Raw genomic sequence first — 18,164 nt, forward strand, 5'->3', positions numbered from 1 at the left:
TTTTGTCTTAACACTGATCCACCATCACATTATTAAAAAAGCACAGAAATCTCCATTTTTATATTGTACCAGTTGCAACTTGAGTTTTGGTACCCGTCCCAAGTTAAAAGTAAATTGTACATGTCTCATTGAGCTTGTAGCGGTTACAGATCGGGTAGCAACAATGACTGAACATTTAACTCAAGATCATTCTCATGAAATCTTGTTTTTTTTTTTGCTTTTTTTGTGCGGTGCAGAGTGGCTGAAAGAGGCTCGGTGTGTTGTGCTGCCAAAATAAATAAATAAGATGCTGAATTACATGCTTGCTTAGAAATAATGAATCAAATATTGCTTTGCACCATTTTTAAATCAAGTATCACCAAATGAAGTATGGAAATATTTCATTGAATCAATATTTCATATACCCCTAGTATACATTATATACTGTTTATTTCTGTCATTAAATTCCTTAAAAAATAAAAAAAACTGTGTTTTTAGGTTTCTTTTATGAAGCCTTGTTTGTTAAATTTTCAAAATAAATGGTGTAATAAATCAATCAATCAATTGCAGTGCAATTAAGTGGATTTCTTTTCACTGTCCGCCTCATCTCAAAGATCAACAGAGGGTCTGTCAGCTGCTGACCCTTTTGCAGAATTTTCTCTCCACAAAACTCTGATGAAAAACGGTAAGCAGGTACAGACAGACGTTTTCACCTCTTAGAACCCAACCTGAAACCTTTCACTTCTTCCTTTCTCACAAATGCTCCTTCCCTGAAAGTAGGAAGTATTCTATGAAATGTTCACCTCTACCTCCTGTGCACATTTCGCTTCCTTGTCTGCTTTCTCTCTGTTCTCTTCATCTTTTTTCATGCACAGTAGCAGAGCTTCCTCTTTTCCTCTTCAGTGACAGGGCTAACCTTTCAATCGGGATGATCAGCATATGTGCGTGCACTGAAACGATGGATCGGTTGAAAACTGTAAGCTGCAAATGCTGTGATGGATTAGAAGATGCTAATAGTCAAAAGGGAACTTTCTTACTTCTGCATGGCACTCAGAACAGCTTTTAATAACTTTCTTTATTTCATCTCGTTTCTGTATTTAGTTCACTGCTCTGCTCTCTGCAGCAGCAGCAGCAAGCGCAAGTGTTTTAGCTGCAGGCTTTAGATCCTTTTGTTTGTCAAAATAAGGTAACTCAAAAAATATTTTTATTTTCTCTTGAAATGTTTAATTTCTCAACAAAAATAACTGAAAATGAGAAAAGGATCTTGTAAATGTGGGAAAAAATTTAAAAAAAATGCATATTTTATTTTGATTGGCTGATTATTTGCTTAAATTTTGCAACTTTTGCAAGTACAGCACTTTAAAAAGCATGGTATTTTAATGATTTTTCACAGCTTTATGCATAAAACCAACTTCAATAAAAGGGAAAGAACATAAAAAGTCTCCTGATATATAAATAACAAAAGCTGTCTAATATTTTTCAGAAGATTTGGACGTGAAAAGCATAAACCACATGCATTTATTTAAGTATTTGCTTCGTAATCGAGCTGAAGTTATTAATATTACATTTTCTGCATGTTTGGCAGTTTTTTTTAAAGTACCCCGCTCTTTGTCCTCTTCCCCTCCCTGCCTGAGTTTCTCTGTTGCCTTTTAGCCCCATCATGCATTCCAAACAATCCATTAAAAACCAAAGCCCCTCCTCATGTGCCACTCAATGCCCGGCGAGTGTGTGTCCAGAGAGGCTGCAGCGCACCCTGAGTGTAACTTACCAGCAGAGAGAGTTTTCTGGGATGCTGTGGCTGGAAGTGCTGCTGCCACTGCTGCTGCTGTACCTGAACTTCTGTCCTCTTCCTCCTGCTCGCACCGCAGCTCTCCTGACAATGAGCCGCCCATCCACGGATAGCATTTGAAGTGACTTAAGAAAGAGAACAGGAACAATCACTTTGTTCTCATTTTTCAGATGAGTACCTTCGGAGAGAAGGAAGGAAGGGAGGGGGGAGGAAGTCAACAAGCCTAGTGCCTTCCTGCTGAAAAATAAGGAAACACTAGATAGACATCTGCATTTCTTTATGAAATAGGGATTTGTGGAGGAAAGCATTGAAGTTGAAACAGTGCATGTGAGTCATGAAGGACAAACATTTTGGGTGATTTCATCATACTCCCTTTATTTGCACTTTTAATCTAAAATCATTTGGAGACATTACGCTTCAGTAATTAAGGTTCTGCCTTTGACTAAAAGTTCTGATTGTTTCCTGCACTTCCTAAACTGTTAGATAAAACAGCATCAAAACACACGACAGTTCCACCACTAGGAGGCAAAAGAGGCCCGGTCTTCTGCACTTCTCTGCATCTGAGCTTCAAATCAAATCACATCCTGCTTTTCTGCAAAAGTTAGGACATAATTGGGATGAGTTGGAGGTGGAAGTGTCAGCGGCAATAATTGAACTTTTATCATTGCTGAGGTAAAGCTGTCTTTTCGAAGGCTGTGGCTGGTCATTAGCCGTGTTAATTAGCTCATACATCCAATTAACCTCAGACCTGGACAACGTGTCAATCCCTGTGAGGAATTAAGGCAAAAATTAATTACAAGTTGTTGCTGTATTTTACTTTTTTTTCTCTTTGTTTAGTCAACATGATTTCCCAGAATGCCTTGGTCTAGAACTGGACCTCTAATTACCTTCAATCAACTGAAAACCCTAAAAAGCATCTAGTATCTTCTAAAATAACAGCAGATAAAGTTGTTCTATCTTCATGTTCACTAATTATTTAAATGATTTCCTTTCCACCTGCCCCTCTTGACCTTTCTGATTTGCATCCATCTCTGACATGTATGGTCACGCTCCATGAATCGCTTTTTTAATGAACTTTAGCAAAAAAGGAAGCAAATGGGGTCAGTCTGCTGCCTGACCCTTTGACCCACCCTGCTGAGTGGTCAGCTACATCTCATATGGCTAGAACGGGTTCATTCATTAATAATTTTTAAGTGGCTTTTGGCTTTCTGTGTCACTCTCAAAAGCAGATGTGGAAGTATATAAGACACAGCAGAGCCACAGGAGAAAGACAAGGACCTCAGAAGTCACCTGAGAGAATCTGAATCCATCTGAAGATTAAAATTATTTTAATACTTGCAGAAATGACTGGAACAACCGTGTCCGTGTGCCTACTTTTCATCCTGTCTGTGTGCTCAGCGTGTTATATTTCAAATTGTCCGATTGGTGGAAAAAGGTCGGTCATGGATGCGCCGCTGCGTAAGGTGAGCTCCTTTTTGCAGCTTTTTCTTGAAATTGTAAGTCCAGGGTCACAAAAAGTATATAAAAACTTGTCTGAACCTTTATCCGCTATCCTTTAGATTAAAAAAATACACCAGAAAAAAATACAAAAGCTGGCAGATATTCTTCAAATGTGGATTATTTGTCCTTATATACACTAAATGTGAAGCTTTTGATGTCTATTTTTGTGATACAAAAGATCTAACTCATTGATTTTTTTATTGTCCAGTGCATGTCCTGCGGCCCCGGAGACAGGGGTCGTTGCTTCGGCCCCAGCATCTGCTGTGGGGACGGCTTCGGCTGCCTATTGGGCTCCCCAGAATCTGCTGCCTGCGTGGAAGAAAACTACCTGCTCACCCCCTGCCAGGCGGGAGGGAGGCCCTGTGGATCCGAGGGCGGACACTGCGCCGCATCGGGACTTTGCTGTGATGCAGGTCAGTAAAACGAAAAGGACAAATACCGGAACTTCCTGAGGAGTCGGAGTTCTGTGTTCAAAACTGCAGTTAAATGTGATATCAGTGAAGAATAGAAACCAAAACATGTCTTTGATGTCTATCATTTCACACACACGTCTCATTAGGATCAAAATACTTACATTTACCTAACTAAAATTAATCTTTTGTTCATTTTTTCCTGAAATTTAAATAAATATGAAGGATTTAGAGTGTTTTTTTTTGCTGCTTAAAATGTTTTTCAAACATTAAATCAAGCTAGGAAATAAAGAAAAACTGCTTTAGAATCAGAAAGATTGCATTCCCTATTTCCAAAAACAGTTGCTGCCACAATTGCCTTTGTGGGAGAAGGGTGTTTTCCAACTTGCACTGTCGTATTATACTCGATTGCTTCTTTATTAAGGTGTTTTTATTTTATTCAGAGCTCTTGAATTTCCATTTAAGCCCCACCTGAGCCTACAGGTGACCACAGATTATGAGGGAGGAATCATGATATGTCTGATTAGTCTCATTAATAAAAATATTAAATACAAATGATGGTTTTCATGATATGAAACGATTAAAATATAAATTTGACATAATTGCAAACTATAACTATAACTATAAGTTTTCACTTACTTGGAGATAAGTGAAATGTTTGTCATAGATGCTGAAGATAGAAAAAAAAAGAATTGTGTCAAGGATTAACCTTTTTTTTTGGCTTAATGTATTTCGAGCAATAAAAATAAAATAAATTTACTCGTGTTTTTGTTTTCACATAAATTAAGCTAATTTTGGGGGTGAAGTGATTTGATTCATATTTCCTTCAACATATAAATAAATTATTTTTCTGGTATTTTAAATGTTATTTTGTTAGGTTTTAATAAACAGATTTACAGTAGTTAAAATTAAGTTATTTTTATAAACAGCTTCTGAACTTTACTGGTGCTTTACTTTGCCCTTTTGATCTAATGAGTTCATGAACCACAAATTGTGATAACAACAGCTTGTAAAGATGCAATAAATTGTTTTTCTTTGTTTTTTATTCTTGGAAATATGCCCATAGAGAGTTGCACCACAGACCAGTCCTGCTTTATCGAGGAGAACGGAGACGACCAAAGCAGCCCGCTGGAGGTCAGCGAACCTGCTGACATCCTCCTCAGGCTCCTCCATCTGGCCGGCCACACTTCTCATCGAATCCACCAATGAGCTGCTCCCAACCGCCTCACCGCAACCAATCGGCTCTTCTGTATAGTTTCCGTCTTTTTTGTTCCATCATCAACTTTGATCTTGGAGTGCTTCTATAGAGTGCATTGATTGATATTTTTTATGTATAAAACTAGGGATGAACACAGACGGATCATCCAGATATCTGCATGCTGAATTAAAGTTTGGAGACAATAACAAACTCGAGTCTTGCTTTATTTTAAACTCTGCTTCAGTGTTCCTTTTTCACTCTAATTACAAGGTTTGCCTTATCAGCTGATTGTTTTTCCTGCTTATCCTTTAGACTCTCGTGTGGTGTGTGTGTTGTCATCTCACCTCCACCGTAAGAATATTGCTATTGCAAAATTAGGAGCGATTATCTGGTCACCTTTGGCCGAGCAGCTAGTTTATCCAGAGCAGATTGAAAACTTTTCAAAGCACGGATTCCTCGCTGAAACTTCAGTCAAGTTTAGCACTCGTGCACAGTAGATCCTAATAAATTAACTTTAATTTTTTAATTGGTAAAATTTTACAAACATTCCTATAGACTTGAATACAGTTCAGTGAGTAAACAGTGAAAAAATGTTTCACAAAAATGTAAAATCTGCAGTAATAAGGATTTTAGCATGAGTTCCCTTACCAGAAATAAGTATACTTCAAGTATATGTTTAAAAGTATACTTAAGCATAAACAAGTACATAGCAAGTATACTTAAAAAAGTATACTGGAAGTTTACTAAAAGTATACTTGCTACAAATTGTAAATTGGCCAACTTTTAGTTTATTAAAAAGTACACTTAGAAGTATACTTAAAGTAAACTTTCTGGTATACTTTCATAAACTTATAGTTAACAAAGTATACAAACAGTATATCATAAAGGTTATTTTAGGTATACTTTCATAAACTTTAAAGTAAACTAACTGTATGCCATAAAGGTTATTTTAAGTATACTTTCATAAACTTTAAGCAAACTTGAAGTAAACTAGTAGTATACCAGAAAGGTTACTTATGATAAACTTAGAGTAAACTTAAAGTTTATTGTCAGCAAACTAGTACCAGAAAATTTACCTTAAGTATACTTCTAAGTATACTTTTTATAAACTAAAAGTGGGCCATTTTAGTGCCAAGAAGTGTAGTTGTTAATAAACTACCAGAATACTTTTTTAAGTATACTTGGTATTTAATTTTTTATACTTAAGTATAATTTTAAACATGTACTTGAAGTATACTTATTTTTGGTATGGGATGATTTCCTACTAAAAACCTGCAAGATAGATTACTGAACTTATATTCCATGAAAAACATCGAAAAATTATACAGCTACTGTCAAGAAAAGTATTACTTATACACCAATGAATACACTAAAATATATATTGATCAAAAGTGAAGGCTAAATTCATTTAGATTTGTAATATTAATCTGAGTATAAGAAAGTATTCTTAACCTGAACTTGTAGTTTATCTCAAATAAATACATAAAAAGTATTCTAAAAGTTTACTACCTTAAGTTTACTTTAAAAAAAAAGTACACTTAAAATAAACTTGCGTATAATTATTAAGGGTCACTTTAATATGTTTTCTTTTTTTATTGTGTTTTGTTGCTGTTTTCACGCAAATCTATACAGTAAAAAATGTCAAAACCATCATTTCCCTTTATATTTTGTAGTCCAGTTTACAAAATAAAAAATAAAAATCTGTGGGATGATTTGAGAGAATAACAATAAAAGAAGAAACACTGGCCAAACGGAACATGGGCTACAAGGAAAGATAAAGCTGATAACAAATGTCTGAAGGGTCACTCGTGTTTTTAGGTCCTTATTTGTACACAAAAAAATACGATCAGATTTCCTGCTTTCTCCTCTGAACTTTGGATAACCAAATTTGGTCGTTGTTAAGCTTCCTGTCGACTCTTATCTGCAGTGGTTGACTTCATGGTGAGCTCATCTTATCAAGGAGGCCCTAATTCCAGTCAGATTGGATAAATGATTAACCCAGTGAAATATAAAAGTCTGCACAACCAGCTGATTCTCTACCTTCACCAGCCACCATCATGTCTTTCTCTGGAAAGTACCGACTTGAATCTTCAGAGAACTATGAAACTTTCATGAAAGCTATTGGTGAGATATTAAATTCATTAAAATGTGACAGTTTTTGCCTTTTATGCATTAGACTAAACCTTTCTCCACCACAGGGATTTCTGACGAGAACATCCAGCTGACTAAAGACTTAAAAAGCGTCACAGAGATGGAAGAAAATGGCAACGACTTCAAAGTGACGGTCACCACCGGCTCACACGTCATCGTCAACACCTTCACCATTGGACAGGACGCTGAGCTTCTGTCGGCCACTGGAGAGAAGATCAAGGTAAGCAGAAATACTTGACTTATCAAACATGACAATGATTAAAAAAGAAGATGAGAAACATCAAGCTGTGTCGTTTGATTTGAAGACGGTGGTGCAGAAGGAGGGCACAAAGCTGAAGATGCGTCTGAAAAGAGTGGACATTCTCACAGAGCTGGTGGATGCAAACACTCTTGTGACGGTGAGTGAACAAAAAGACTTTGAGTAGAAAGCAAAATTAAAAAAAACATATGTATTTATTTATTTTTTATTTATTTTTTGCAGACGATGACTCTTGGCGACATTATTTACAAAACAACATACAAACGGATTTAGTTCAGCAGTAGTGGAAGCAGATGCTGTCATAAAATGTTGACTTAAATGACATTAATGACTAAAACCAAGAATCCCTTTAGTCCTGGAAATCTGTTTGGTTCTGGACAGATCTGCCAATCGGTTTGTCATTTCGAAAGGTTAAATGCATGTTTGTGTTGTGTGCAGAAGTCATTCCTGTAAGTTTGGAGCTTGGGTCATTTGGAAATGTCAAAAAATAAATCAGCTACAGACATTTGTGAGTGTATTTTGTGTTGTTTTCACAAAACCTGCAATCTACACTTGGCTTATAAAATTTTGTTTTGTTTACCCTCTTAAAACATGGCGTCCACATGCCACATTTGGGTTCTACAGTATCACTACAGTGGTTTACTTTGCTTAATTCGGGCCCTGCGACCACCAAACAAAAAAGGCCTATCAAATAAGTGCTCAGGTTTCAAACACTTTTTTATGTTTTTAACATGTTCCTGTGGCATTCTTCAAATGATGTAGGACATAAGAAAAGAAAATTAATCTAAAATTGCATTTATAAGTATATTTTTTTTCCAATCCCCTTGAATCAAGAGCAGACACAAAAATGCTGTTGGAAAAAGCTTGTAGGTGTGATGTAAAAGCTACTACGGCAAGTCACAAGCTCCCATTCTGATGCAGTTGTAGACAAATAGATCCATGTAGATCCATGTCCGCCTCATCAGAGCTGGCATCTGGCTCAGAACTGTACTGTCCTGTACCGGGCTCCAATATTGCTCTCCATTTTTGTTGCACCGGTAATGTAAGGTTGTAGGTGTGAGCAATGAGGTATATAGGCTAGAGATGCTAGGCTAGCTTGTTGCATACGCAAAGTTGGACACCATATTGCACGTGTGTCAATGTTAAGGCCCGGGGGCCGGATATGGCCCTCCAGATAATTATATCCGGCCCTCCAAATAATCTTATTGTATTGTTATTAATGACCCGATGTTATCTTGGGCTTATTTCTAACATGTATAATTTTGACAAAATATATTTTTATGGAGAATGAAATATTAAGTTATTTAAGGTTTAAGATTTATTCTGCAATAACATTCCTGCCTGGTTGTATTCATAATAAATGTAAAAAAAAAAAAAAAACTTTTTAAAGTTTCAAAAATGTATTTGTAGTGTGTTCAATAAATGTGTTATCCTGTTTGGCCCACGACTGTTTTGGATTTTGGCCCCCTGTGTGATTAAGTATGACACCCCTGCCATATTGGATATTTTGAAACACTTACCTAAGGGCTAAGGTTTGGGTCTTATTTTTATGATGCTCAGAGTTTCTTTTCCTTTTAAAAAAAATAAGCATTTTATGGTCATTTTACTAACTGGGGATGCTGCTAAGGATTTTGGGCCCCATGAAAATAATTTTTACGGGGCCCCTAACACAGTGGCAACATTTTTTTGAAGTTGTTTTACATGCAATTAGCCATTATGATGGTATTTTTCACTATTATTATCATCTTTGTGACAAAGTAAAAACAACTGACGTGTACAGTATGGGGCATTAGGAGCCTCTGTGGGCCCCCTCTCAGTCTGGGACCCCCATGTGGCGCCCCAGTCTGCAAAGCCATATTTCATTGTTCATTGAGATGTTAATATGTCGTTGCTTTTTACGTATCTTAGACAATGGTAACAGGCTAGCATAGTAATATAACTCATCGGGTGTGAGAAGCTGTAAGCTAGTAGGATAGCGTGTACACAGATGGATGATGGGAAGGGGGAGGGTTTAACACCAACAATCCTGCTTACAACTCAGGGGTGAGTCGCTCTGCAGAAACTATGTCCTGGAAAACATCACAGGTTTTTGGATATTGGCTAAAACAGCATAATCATAAAGAAGATCGGAGTGCGACTTTACTGTATACTTTCACAAAACCCTTTTGCTTCTTCAGCTTCTTTATCTGAGAAAAAACAATGAATGATTTGGTTTAATTTGGATTGGCTGAAAAACACAACAGTTTAACAGTTTATTTTTTAATAAAAGTGTAACTACAAAACATGATACAGAAAATGGCTGTGTCACTGAAATGTAAAGACGGTAATTTCAACACACATCTGTTCACAAGCTCTCCAGACTCTATAGCAGCATGAAGGAGTTACTTCCTCCGGTGGAAAAGATTCTTGATTCCTTCTTCCACAGACTTGGGTTCATGCAGCATGGTCATGGGCTTGTTTTTCAGAGCGGCTTCTCTCATGCTGTAGTAAACGTACTCGTTCTGTTTAAACATCCTCAGTTCCATTTCTGTCTGCACACGCATCGCCTGCAAATACAAACAAATTCAGATTTTTCTCTAATGTTTTAAGCAACATTTGAAATTTCTCATGCAAAATGTAAGCTGTTGACCTCCAGGTCCTTGGTGATGGGGTGCGTTGGACCATGTGTGACCATGAGGATAGCATAAGCTTTGCAGATCATGCCATGTCCAACTTCTATATCCCCAGCCTGCCAGTGAGTCACCCCAGCTCGCATGGCGGCCATACCGAGAGTGGCATTGTTTGGGTGATACAGCTTCCTGCAGAAGAGAAGAGTTTGTGTGAGCTAAGTGGGATTTTTTTCTCTAAAAGTGCACCATATTCTGTGAGCATTAATTTTAAAATACTAAAAATAAGACTAAAGACATCATTTTTACTAGTAAACAAATTCCTTCTGTGAGGTTATTTAGATTGTTTTTTGTTTCTATTATTATTACTATTTTATGATTTCTCTATAGTTTTTTTTGCCTGTTTAAAGTCACCACACTCGTTGCACTCACATGTATCCCTCCACCATTTTTCTGGCGTATTCTGCAGCATCGTTGAAGTACTGCAGGTAAGCTTGCACTTCACTCATTGTGCTCCACATCCTCAGCAAGTAAATGTGTGTCTCAGCCAAAACCGGTTCTGTCTTCTCAATGCATTCCCTGCAGATTTTTACTACCTGAAGAACAAAACGAAACAGCAAATGTGTTGGTATTTTTACAAAAGATAATTTTCTGCAGTTTGTTCAGGCGAATTGATGCATCACCTCATGGTAGTCGCCATTTAATCGAGCTTTCTCCATCTTCTCCAGCATCTGAAAGCAGTAATCCGTTGCCTCTTTGACTTGCTCTTCTGAAGGCTATAAAAAAAATATATATATATATAATTGGGTGATTGAATTAAATTATTCAGGTTTATTTGTGAAATTGTTTCAATTCAAACTTTATTACTTGAAGTTTTTTCCAACATTAAAATAACACAAAAGGTTACGATCATGAGTAAAAGAAACAAAAATGTTGTGGCTAGTATAAAAGTAAAAGTAATTTTGGATCACTGGCCTTATCAATAAAAACATTACACAAAGAAAGAAAGAAAATAAATAAATAAAATGCCAATGTTCCCATGAATTAACAAATTACACCACAAATTTTACTTCAGAACAAAATTTGAACATAAAACTACTATATAACATAACAAGCTACAGTATATAACTACAATATCATAAAATACAACTGTGCTATAAAATATACTATATACTACAAAATCAAAACCTTTCGGAATAAATTACATTTAAGATTTAAGTTATGTGCAAGAAAATAAATGTAAAAAATATATACTAAAAAATATGCGATACTATAATATTTATCATACTATCAACATAACTTATTCTAATATAATATAATATAGATAATTTAATCCCAAATAATTACACTTTTTTTAAATATAAGGTAGGTGTAGTAGTAAAAAAGGAAATTAATGATAACATATGTAGGCTTGTCTAAGTGTATTTGAAAGTAAAGGCCTGATTACTATAATGGTAATAATTTTAAAAAAGAAGGAATACAAGATAATTTACTCCAAGGGAGGTTTGTTTTACTTGATTGTTAAAAATGCTTAAGGCACAGAAATAAACTCGCCTTTTTTATTTATTATGTTAATTAGTTAGAGTGCATGATGCGGTCTAATATTAGTTCATGACACAACAGAAGTGACCTGCCTTCCTGAGATCATCAGTTCAAGTATGTAGCATGGAATTAAATGTAGAGCAAACAGGACTTGATCTTTCATCAGGAGTTGTTTTATTTTAAAGTTGTATTAGATTACTGAAAAAAAAAACTGATTTTAACCTTTAATTTTCCTCTTTTTTTGTGCCCTGAAATTCTTCTCTTAAAAGCATGTGGGAATGCACAGAGAGCTGAGACCACTTGTGAGATATCTTTGCCTAAAATAGCCGCAGTGGGCCTGCTTCTCATGTGTCCCACCTGTCTTTATCTCCCCTGACACTTCTAAATGTCACAAAAGCGCTTGGATCGTCTTGCTCACACAAACCTTCACGCCGTCCACTTCCCTTCCTCCCAGCTTGATGTCGTCTTTGGTTTTGTTCGTGCAGTGTTCACACGTGCAGTCAAAGAAGTACTGAGTTTTCAGAAGCCTCTGCCGCTCCTCCGATAGATTCATGTAGTCCACATAGGCGACTGTGAGCTCTTCTCCTTCAGCGATTTTCCCCAGAGAGCGAAGCTCAATCCTGAGCAGCAAAAAGATGGACACGTTCGGGAAAAACAGCACAACCGAGTTCAAGTATAAAGGAAATTAGTGTGTCAACGTTACATCTCAGAGGTCAGATTTTACGAGTAAACTGCCTGTTGGGATTGACAATTTTAGGTTTTATTTTGAATGTTCGTTTCATACTAATAACATAGTATTTTATTGATCTTGTGTGTCCATTTCTGCTGTGTGGTACCTCTACACAGAAACAACTTCACTTTTCTTGCGAGATCAGGTTAGTTCACAGGTCTGTTACCTTTCACATTTTAACCCTTTATTGTGGCTCTGGTTAAAAAAAAAAAAAAGTTTTTTTTCTTTATTTTTAATTTTTAAAAGTAAGTAAGTAGTTATGTAAAAAAAAAAAAGTAAACATACAATTCGCAAACAATTGAAGAACAGTATCACAAGTAAAAACTAAAACATTTGACATATTTTTGTGGGTCATGCACCACAAAAAAATCAAATTAAAGGTCAATGAGCACAACCAAAATTACAGTGCACCAGGTTAAAAGGTGTTTTTTTCTATTTTTAAATAAATTCAAGGATTTTAAGTGGGCCTTATGGTTAAAAAATACAGTAAGTGTCACTTAGTTAGGTCTGACTTAATTTTGGTTTGTTAGATTTACAAATTTCTGGATGAAATGCCCTACAAATGGTAAAATGATTAATCATTGTTGACATTGCACTACCTACTACTACATTTATTGCATTGAGATGATCCTATGTGGCACAGGATGTCTTTTATTTTGAAAGGAAGTCATGGTAATCAGTGACAAAACTACTTCAAATTTTGAAAAAAAAGACTATTTTGTCTTTATGCTTAATTTATACAAAAAACTGTTTATATATATCTTAATAGTAACAATAACATAAATATAAATAAGTGTTATTTTTCTAAAGGGTAAAGTAAGAGGTTATGTCTTCTAATGGGTTGTTGTCAGTGACAAATCGACCCAAATGAAATAAAATTCTGAAAAGACTCCACTACATCACACTTAGATTAAATTGTTATTATTAGCTGTTAAATGTAAACTAGTTTAAAAAAATGTGACAAGTAAACAGTTGACATGACAGCAGTTAGACAAACAGTGTGACTTTTTCTGCTTTCCAACAGAAACATACACAGAAAAACCTCCTGACGGTGTGATTTCTCTGAATCTGGGTTAGAACATGGAGACAGTGATTTGTGAGAAAACCATGTCACATCAAACATACAGAGAGGTGCAGGTGACACTAGTGAAACAGTTTCTACCAAGGATGAACGAGGTTATTATATGCATGTGAAATGTTTATGAAGCATTCAGATCCTAATCTGAATAGTGCTCTAATAAAACCACTAAAATAAAGAAAGTCTTAGGCTGAGGTAACGCACCTCCGTTGAGAATGAAACATAGTATTCACAGCCGATTGACTGAAAGACAAATAGGAAGCACTTTTACACCAAAAAACATTGACACTGCTTGCAGCCCACAGAAACACAACAAACAAACTCATCCCAAGTGAAAAAGTATAAATAACAAAAGATTCTGACTTTTAGTGTTCTTAAAAAACACTTTAAGTTATTATAATGTAAAGAAAGCTAAAAGAAATAAACATATTTGACCTTAACCAGCCATTCTATTTATTTAAAATACATTTTAAAGCTACTTAATCATCTTTAAAGAACATTATCAAAAAATCGTGTTGCTAAAATAAGCTTTAAGGTGTTTTTGTTAACTCATATCTTTTATGTATTTTATATGTTGGCCCCTCCCACAACAAAAGAGTGGTAAACTGTATAGACAACAAGCTAAACAAATAGTTACTTTTCTGAATGGAAGCAAACTCAAACACACTTGAATATTCTGAAAATGAAGTAAATTCAGCTTCTTTTTCACTTGGGACCACACGGAAGGTTTTCTATTAAACAACAGAGGCGACGTATCCCACTGTCAGTTGTTTTAGCACTTACTTGCCGTGATTAAGGATCACTGTGCAGTTTGGCCAGCAGTTGTGATTTACCAGGCACAAATTTGGAAAAAGACCCACTCCTACTGCCTGAAGGCCCCTCTGGTCGCTCACAGAGAAGCCATTGCAGTTGATCTGAAGGAATAAACAAAACATTTTTAAGGAGTTTTCTAAAAATCTGTCTTCTTTATTTTAGTTTATGGTGAGATTTTTACCTTTTCCAGCAAAACATGCACAAAGATACCTAAATTAATCAACAAAAAAGGTTTTTTTTTAATGGTAAAAAATAATTGTATTTATTGATCATAACGTTAAGCACTGCAACTGTATCTCATATAAGTTGCTTTTCACCAAGCACATTCATGATGCTTTTCTTTTGGTAAATTAAGAAATATTTGTTCTTAAAGGGAACAGTCAATATTGTCAGATTTTTTTAACGTTAAAAAAAAAAAAGTCATAGAATGAAGACAAGTGCTGTAAAATGCTGCTGTTGGGGGTTTAAGTGGAAAAAAAAGTAAGACGCTGAATTACATCAAAAATAATCATAGATAATTCATGAAATATTGTCGTGTTAACATTTTAAATCGATACATATATCACCAAATAAAATATCGCGATATATCGCTGAATTGATTTTACGCTAAACCCCTAGTATTTAGTGTGGTGACAACTATATTCTTCTTCTTTTAAACTTTTGATTTTCCAAATTATGAATCATTCAAAGTTTGACATGTCTTTGTATTTATGTATCTCTTGTTTTTTATTGCTTGAAATAAATGCATCACTATAGGGGAATTGGGAAAAATCGATTCTGGCATATATTGCGATAGTTCGTTTGGCGATACTGAATTATTTGAGAGTCCTTCATTTTTGTTTTCCACCTGAACCCCGAGCCACTAGTGGGCAGCACAGCACCCGGAGTCTCTTTGAGCAGCTCTACACTGCAACCAAAACAAAAAGATTTCGCTGAACCAGTTTGTTTTAAATGTTTAGTAATTAAATAAAAATAATGTTACTATTGTATTACAATGAAAGATGTATTAATATTCAGGAAGAGTTTTTTAAGTCATACTCTTAAAGTATCGTATCGTGTGATACACATCGGGATATGTATTGTATCATCAGACTCTGTCAATACACACCCCTACATTACTATCAGCTGTACTCATCAGTATTCTCCTGGATTTACTGTTATGTGAAGATAATATGCACTTTAGTATCTGTTTTGCTCATTGAGGAAATTGATATTTTAACAGAATTGGGATACTAATCCGCTTTTTAGCACATACCACCCCAAATAAGTGGGAGATGTTGTCCACTGTGTGCTGCTTGCTGGTCCGTGGCCAGAAGTCCAGGAAATTGTGGATGTCCACTTTGAGTTCCTTCAGCTCGTCTTCTGGCATGTCAGTGATGTGGTCCTCCAGCTCGTCCAGCGTGGTCAGCTGCATGTCAGACACCACGGTCCCATCTTTGTCGAGGCGCCACAGGATCCGGGCAACTAGTCTGACCACATAAGAAGAAAGAGATGGGAATGTGGGGACATCATTTGAACATGATCAAACATGGACATGAACTGTGAAGTTTACTCAACAACACTGAAGCTAGATTTCAAAATAAAATATAATTATGAACCCATTACCATGTGTAAAAAACAAACAGAAGAACTCCTAAAATCCTGTTCTTTTTGTTCCTTTTCACTTACCGGATGTTCTCATTTGGTACTTTTCCATAAGCTTTGATGGCACTGCATTCTTGCTTGTGTTCGGCCCAGCCAGCACGCTGGCAGGTTCGATCACAATAATGAGCAAATTTACACTGACCACACCTTTGGAGCTTCTCTTGCCTGCGGAAACAGCTGTGGCAAATGCGTTCTGCAAGGCTGACATATAGAAAAAAAAATCACATTGTTAATTAAAAGCTAAATTACAATTGTCAAGCACTTCTCTTCTAGTTTATGTATTGACACTAATGTCATACCTGTCAAACACAACAGCTGCAAGACTGGCCTCAGAGAATATGACGTCTCCAGCCCAAAACTCCTTGGTGGCCTTTAAGCCCCTCCCTTTCCCAGGTGAGTCAAAAATCACCACGTTTTCCATGATCGGTTCTCTTCTTCCTGAAAGTGAGTAGCTGGTAAGCTTAGCAGAAAGACGTGTGGAGTAAAAGTCTGCTCCAACTTTCTATGTTTTCTGTGACAACTGCACATTCGTGGCTTGTTGCACTGAAATAGCCACACACCTCTTGAACTGTACCATGACACACAGCTAACAGGTGGAAGAGACTTTACTTGACAAGGTAAAGAAAATGTCTTTGATGGGTTATTTTCAAAATATAAAATATATATATTTATAACATCACCAAAATTCTTTCTGATGTTCTCTCACAAAGAGTGTTACAGATTTGTTGACACTTTGGAATTTTTGTCATTTCATCTGCCTCCCCCCTGAATTGAGGTGGTAGTTTCTGACTGAGGGTTATTTTTGTCCCTCAGTTGTGTCTGTCCATCAGGGTTCTGTGGTGACGCTGAACAGCTGAAAAAAGTTCTGAAGTCCTGCTCTGTCTCACTGCCTCTACTCTGTTCTGGTGCTTTCTCCAACATGAGTCCACCTGTTAAATGAGACGATTCGTAATCTGTAAGATTCATAGTTGATATTAGATCATTTTGAACGATCTGATCCAATTCACTGACATAAAATCGATACAGGTTGTGAGAAATTAAAAAAAAAAATCAGAAAAAGTTTTGTGTGTCACTAGCATCTTTAGGGATACAATTGTGACTCGAATAAAAGTGAAAATTCGAGACGTTTTTAGAGGAGAATTCAGTCATAGATGCATTACGAGAAAACATTATCAGCAGTTAATAAAAGCACAAAAATCTGAGCTTTTTTATAGTAGTTAAAGCGGAATTCCTCTATTTTTTGGCTTGGTTGCACGATATTTATTAAAGAACTTGTTGTCTGTCTTTATCCAGTTTTAAAACATTTTTGTCCATCCTTTTTTTCATATCTTTCTGGTTCATTGGAGTTTTCTTCTGTCTTCCCACTTCTCAGCTTGGTTTGAGTTACGCCTTTACCAAAGCAAGGTCTTGATATTTTATTTATCTATCTTTTTACTGCTCTGTTGTGGCTTTCCACAAGAATACTCAGGTTTTGGAGCCACTGAACCTCACATCAGATGTTTTCCAATCCCTGTGAAAACTGTAACACTTTCAAAAACTGATGTGTTGTTATTTCTTGGGTCAGTTTTTATTTATTTGAAATATATATATATATATATATATATATATATATATATATATATATATATATATATATATAAATACTGCATAGAAGTTTCTTAAATCATCTCAATGAGAAATTAAAAATTCTGGATGATTCGTTTTATGAGGTTTGTGTTTTACACTTAATCCTTTTGCTCATTTTAATACCAATTATATAACTGTTGTTCTTTTCTATTGCAAAAAGAAAAAAAAAATGTCAATCAAAATCAAGCAAGGATTTGGCTAAAATGTGTGGAATTCCAGCCACTAACGCTTTGTTTAACCATAAATAGATATGCATCAACAAAGTTAGGATCACATTCAGTTGGAAATAAATAGAAAAATCTGTCTCCACAGGTATCCTGACAATGCTTGAAAATATTGGTCACTACTGCCATCTTATGGACAATCACTGGAATTATTTGAAAGATTTCCTCATTTCCACTTTTACAAGCACTGAATAATTAAACCTTTTATGTTTTATTTAAAATAACTTTTAAAAATTATTTTACTCATTTAAAATGTTACATTGTTTTCTTGCACTAATATTAGCGCAATTTATTCTGAAAATAAAGAATTGCAGTAACAAAGGATCCACAGACTGTGTGTGGGGTACCTCAAGGTTCAGTCTTGGGTCCAAAATTATTTATCCTTTACATAAATGACATTACCGCATCAAAATTATTAAAATGTATATTATTTGCAGATGACATAACTTTTTTTATGAAGGAAAAAATCGAGTTGATGTATTAAAGTGATACAAACAGAATTTAAAAATATAAAAGTATAGTTTGATGTGAATACATTATCTTTAAACTGTGAAAAATCATATTTTATGTTTTTCAGTAGTAAAAATAAAAACTGTAATGTTTCTGTAAAGATAA

The 18,164-nt window shown here is 35.5% G+C and overlaps 4 protein-coding genes across 5 annotated transcripts in view; 2 read left to right on the plus strand and 2 right to left on the minus strand.

The window, feature by feature from the left end:
- The window catches only part of znf366 (zinc finger protein 366), an 8,580-nt gene extending 6,337 nt beyond the window's left edge, over nt 1–2,243 (minus strand). The window contains exon 1 of the mRNA XM_024276198.2: nt 1,748–2,243. The gene's annotated coding sequence lies outside the window, so the exon portion shown is untranslated. The remainder of the gene's footprint in view (nt 1–1,747) is intronic.
- A 784-nt stretch (nt 2,244–3,027) lies between these two features.
- LOC112148831 (isotocin-neurophysin IT 1) lies at nt 3,028–5,086 on the plus strand. The gene is made up of 3 exons (XM_024276199.2): nt 3,028–3,231; nt 3,477–3,681; nt 4,745–5,086. Exons 1-3 carry the CDS (start codon nt 3,112–3,114, stop codon nt 4,885–4,887), a joined length of 468 nt encoding a protein of 155 aa, XP_024131967.1. The 5' UTR covers nt 3,028–3,111; the 3' UTR covers nt 4,888–5,086.
- A 1,763-nt stretch (nt 5,087–6,849) lies between these two features.
- LOC112148832 (fatty acid-binding protein, liver-type) lies at nt 6,850–7,791 on the plus strand. The gene is made up of 4 exons (XM_024276200.2): nt 6,850–7,000; nt 7,075–7,247; nt 7,333–7,425; nt 7,509–7,791. The coding sequence occupies exons 1-4, from the start codon at nt 6,934–6,936 to the stop codon at nt 7,557–7,559; spliced, it is 384 nt and encodes a 127-aa protein (XP_024131968.1). The 5' UTR covers nt 6,850–6,933; the 3' UTR covers nt 7,560–7,791.
- A 1,734-nt stretch (nt 7,792–9,525) lies between these two features.
- On the minus strand, nt 9,526–16,253 carry smyd1b (SET and MYND domain containing 1b). Of its 2 annotated transcripts, XM_024275719.2 has the most exons (10): nt 15,999–16,120; nt 15,724–15,900; nt 15,311–15,524; nt 14,026–14,156; nt 13,447–13,485; nt 11,859–12,054; nt 10,576–10,668; nt 10,325–10,488; nt 9,916–10,084; nt 9,526–9,832 (listed from the first exon to the last, which is right to left on the minus strand). In XM_024275719.2, exons 1-10 carry the CDS (start codon nt 16,118–16,120, stop codon nt 9,668–9,670), a joined length of 1,470 nt encoding a protein of 489 aa, XP_024131487.1. In that variant the 3' UTR covers nt 9,526–9,667. The 2 variants fall into 2 exon arrangements, with proteins under 2 accessions (XP_024131487.1, XP_024131488.1); XM_024275720.2 differs by lacking the exon at nt 13,447–13,485 and having other exon boundaries at nt 9,534–9,832; nt 15,999–16,253.
- Between the last annotated feature and the right edge of the window lie 1,911 nt (nt 16,254–18,164).

This window comes from Oryzias melastigma, linkage group LG9 (assembly GCF_002922805.2).
Source record: "Oryzias melastigma strain HK-1 linkage group LG9, ASM292280v2, whole genome shotgun sequence".
In the NCBI taxonomy this organism is placed as follows: Eukaryota; Metazoa; Chordata; class Actinopteri; order Beloniformes; family Adrianichthyidae; genus Oryzias; species Oryzias melastigma.

Excerpts from the sequence above, each read along its gene's own strand:
- LOC112148831 (XM_024276199.2), top strand. The coding sequence starts at position 3,112 with ATGACTGGAACAACCGTGTCCGTGTGCCTACTTTTCATCCTGTCTGTG. Across the intron at positions 3,232-3,476 it reads TGGATGCGCCGCTGCGTAAG|TGCATGTCCTGCGGCCCCGG; the intron begins GTGAGCTCCTTT and ends TTTATTGTCCAG. Across the intron at positions 3,682-4,744 it reads GGGACTTTGCTGTGATGCAG|AGAGTTGCACCACAGACCAG; the intron begins GTCAGTAAAACG and ends ATATGCCCATAG.
- LOC112148832 (XM_024276200.2), top strand. The coding sequence starts at position 6,934 with ATGTCTTTCTCTGGAAAGTACCGACTTGAATCTTCAGAGAACTATGAA. Across the intron at positions 7,248-7,332 it reads CCACTGGAGAGAAGATCAAG|ACGGTGGTGCAGAAGGAGGG; the intron begins GTAAGCAGAAAT and ends TTTGATTTGAAG. Across the intron at positions 7,426-7,508 it reads ATGCAAACACTCTTGTGACG|ACGATGACTCTTGGCGACAT; the intron begins GTGAGTGAACAA and ends TATTTTTTGCAG.
- smyd1b (XM_024275719.2), bottom strand. The coding sequence starts at position 16,120 with ATGGAAAACGTGGTGATTTTTGACTCACCTGGGAAAGGGAGGGGCTTA. Across the intron at positions 14,157-15,310 it reads TCTCCCACTTATTTGGGGTG|ATCAACTGCAATGGCTTCTC; the intron begins GTATGTGCTAAA and ends TTATTCCTTCAG. Across the intron at positions 10,489-10,575 it reads TAAATGGCGACTACCATGAG|GTAGTAAAAATCTGCAGGGA; the intron begins GTGATGCATCAA and ends TTTGTTCTTCAG.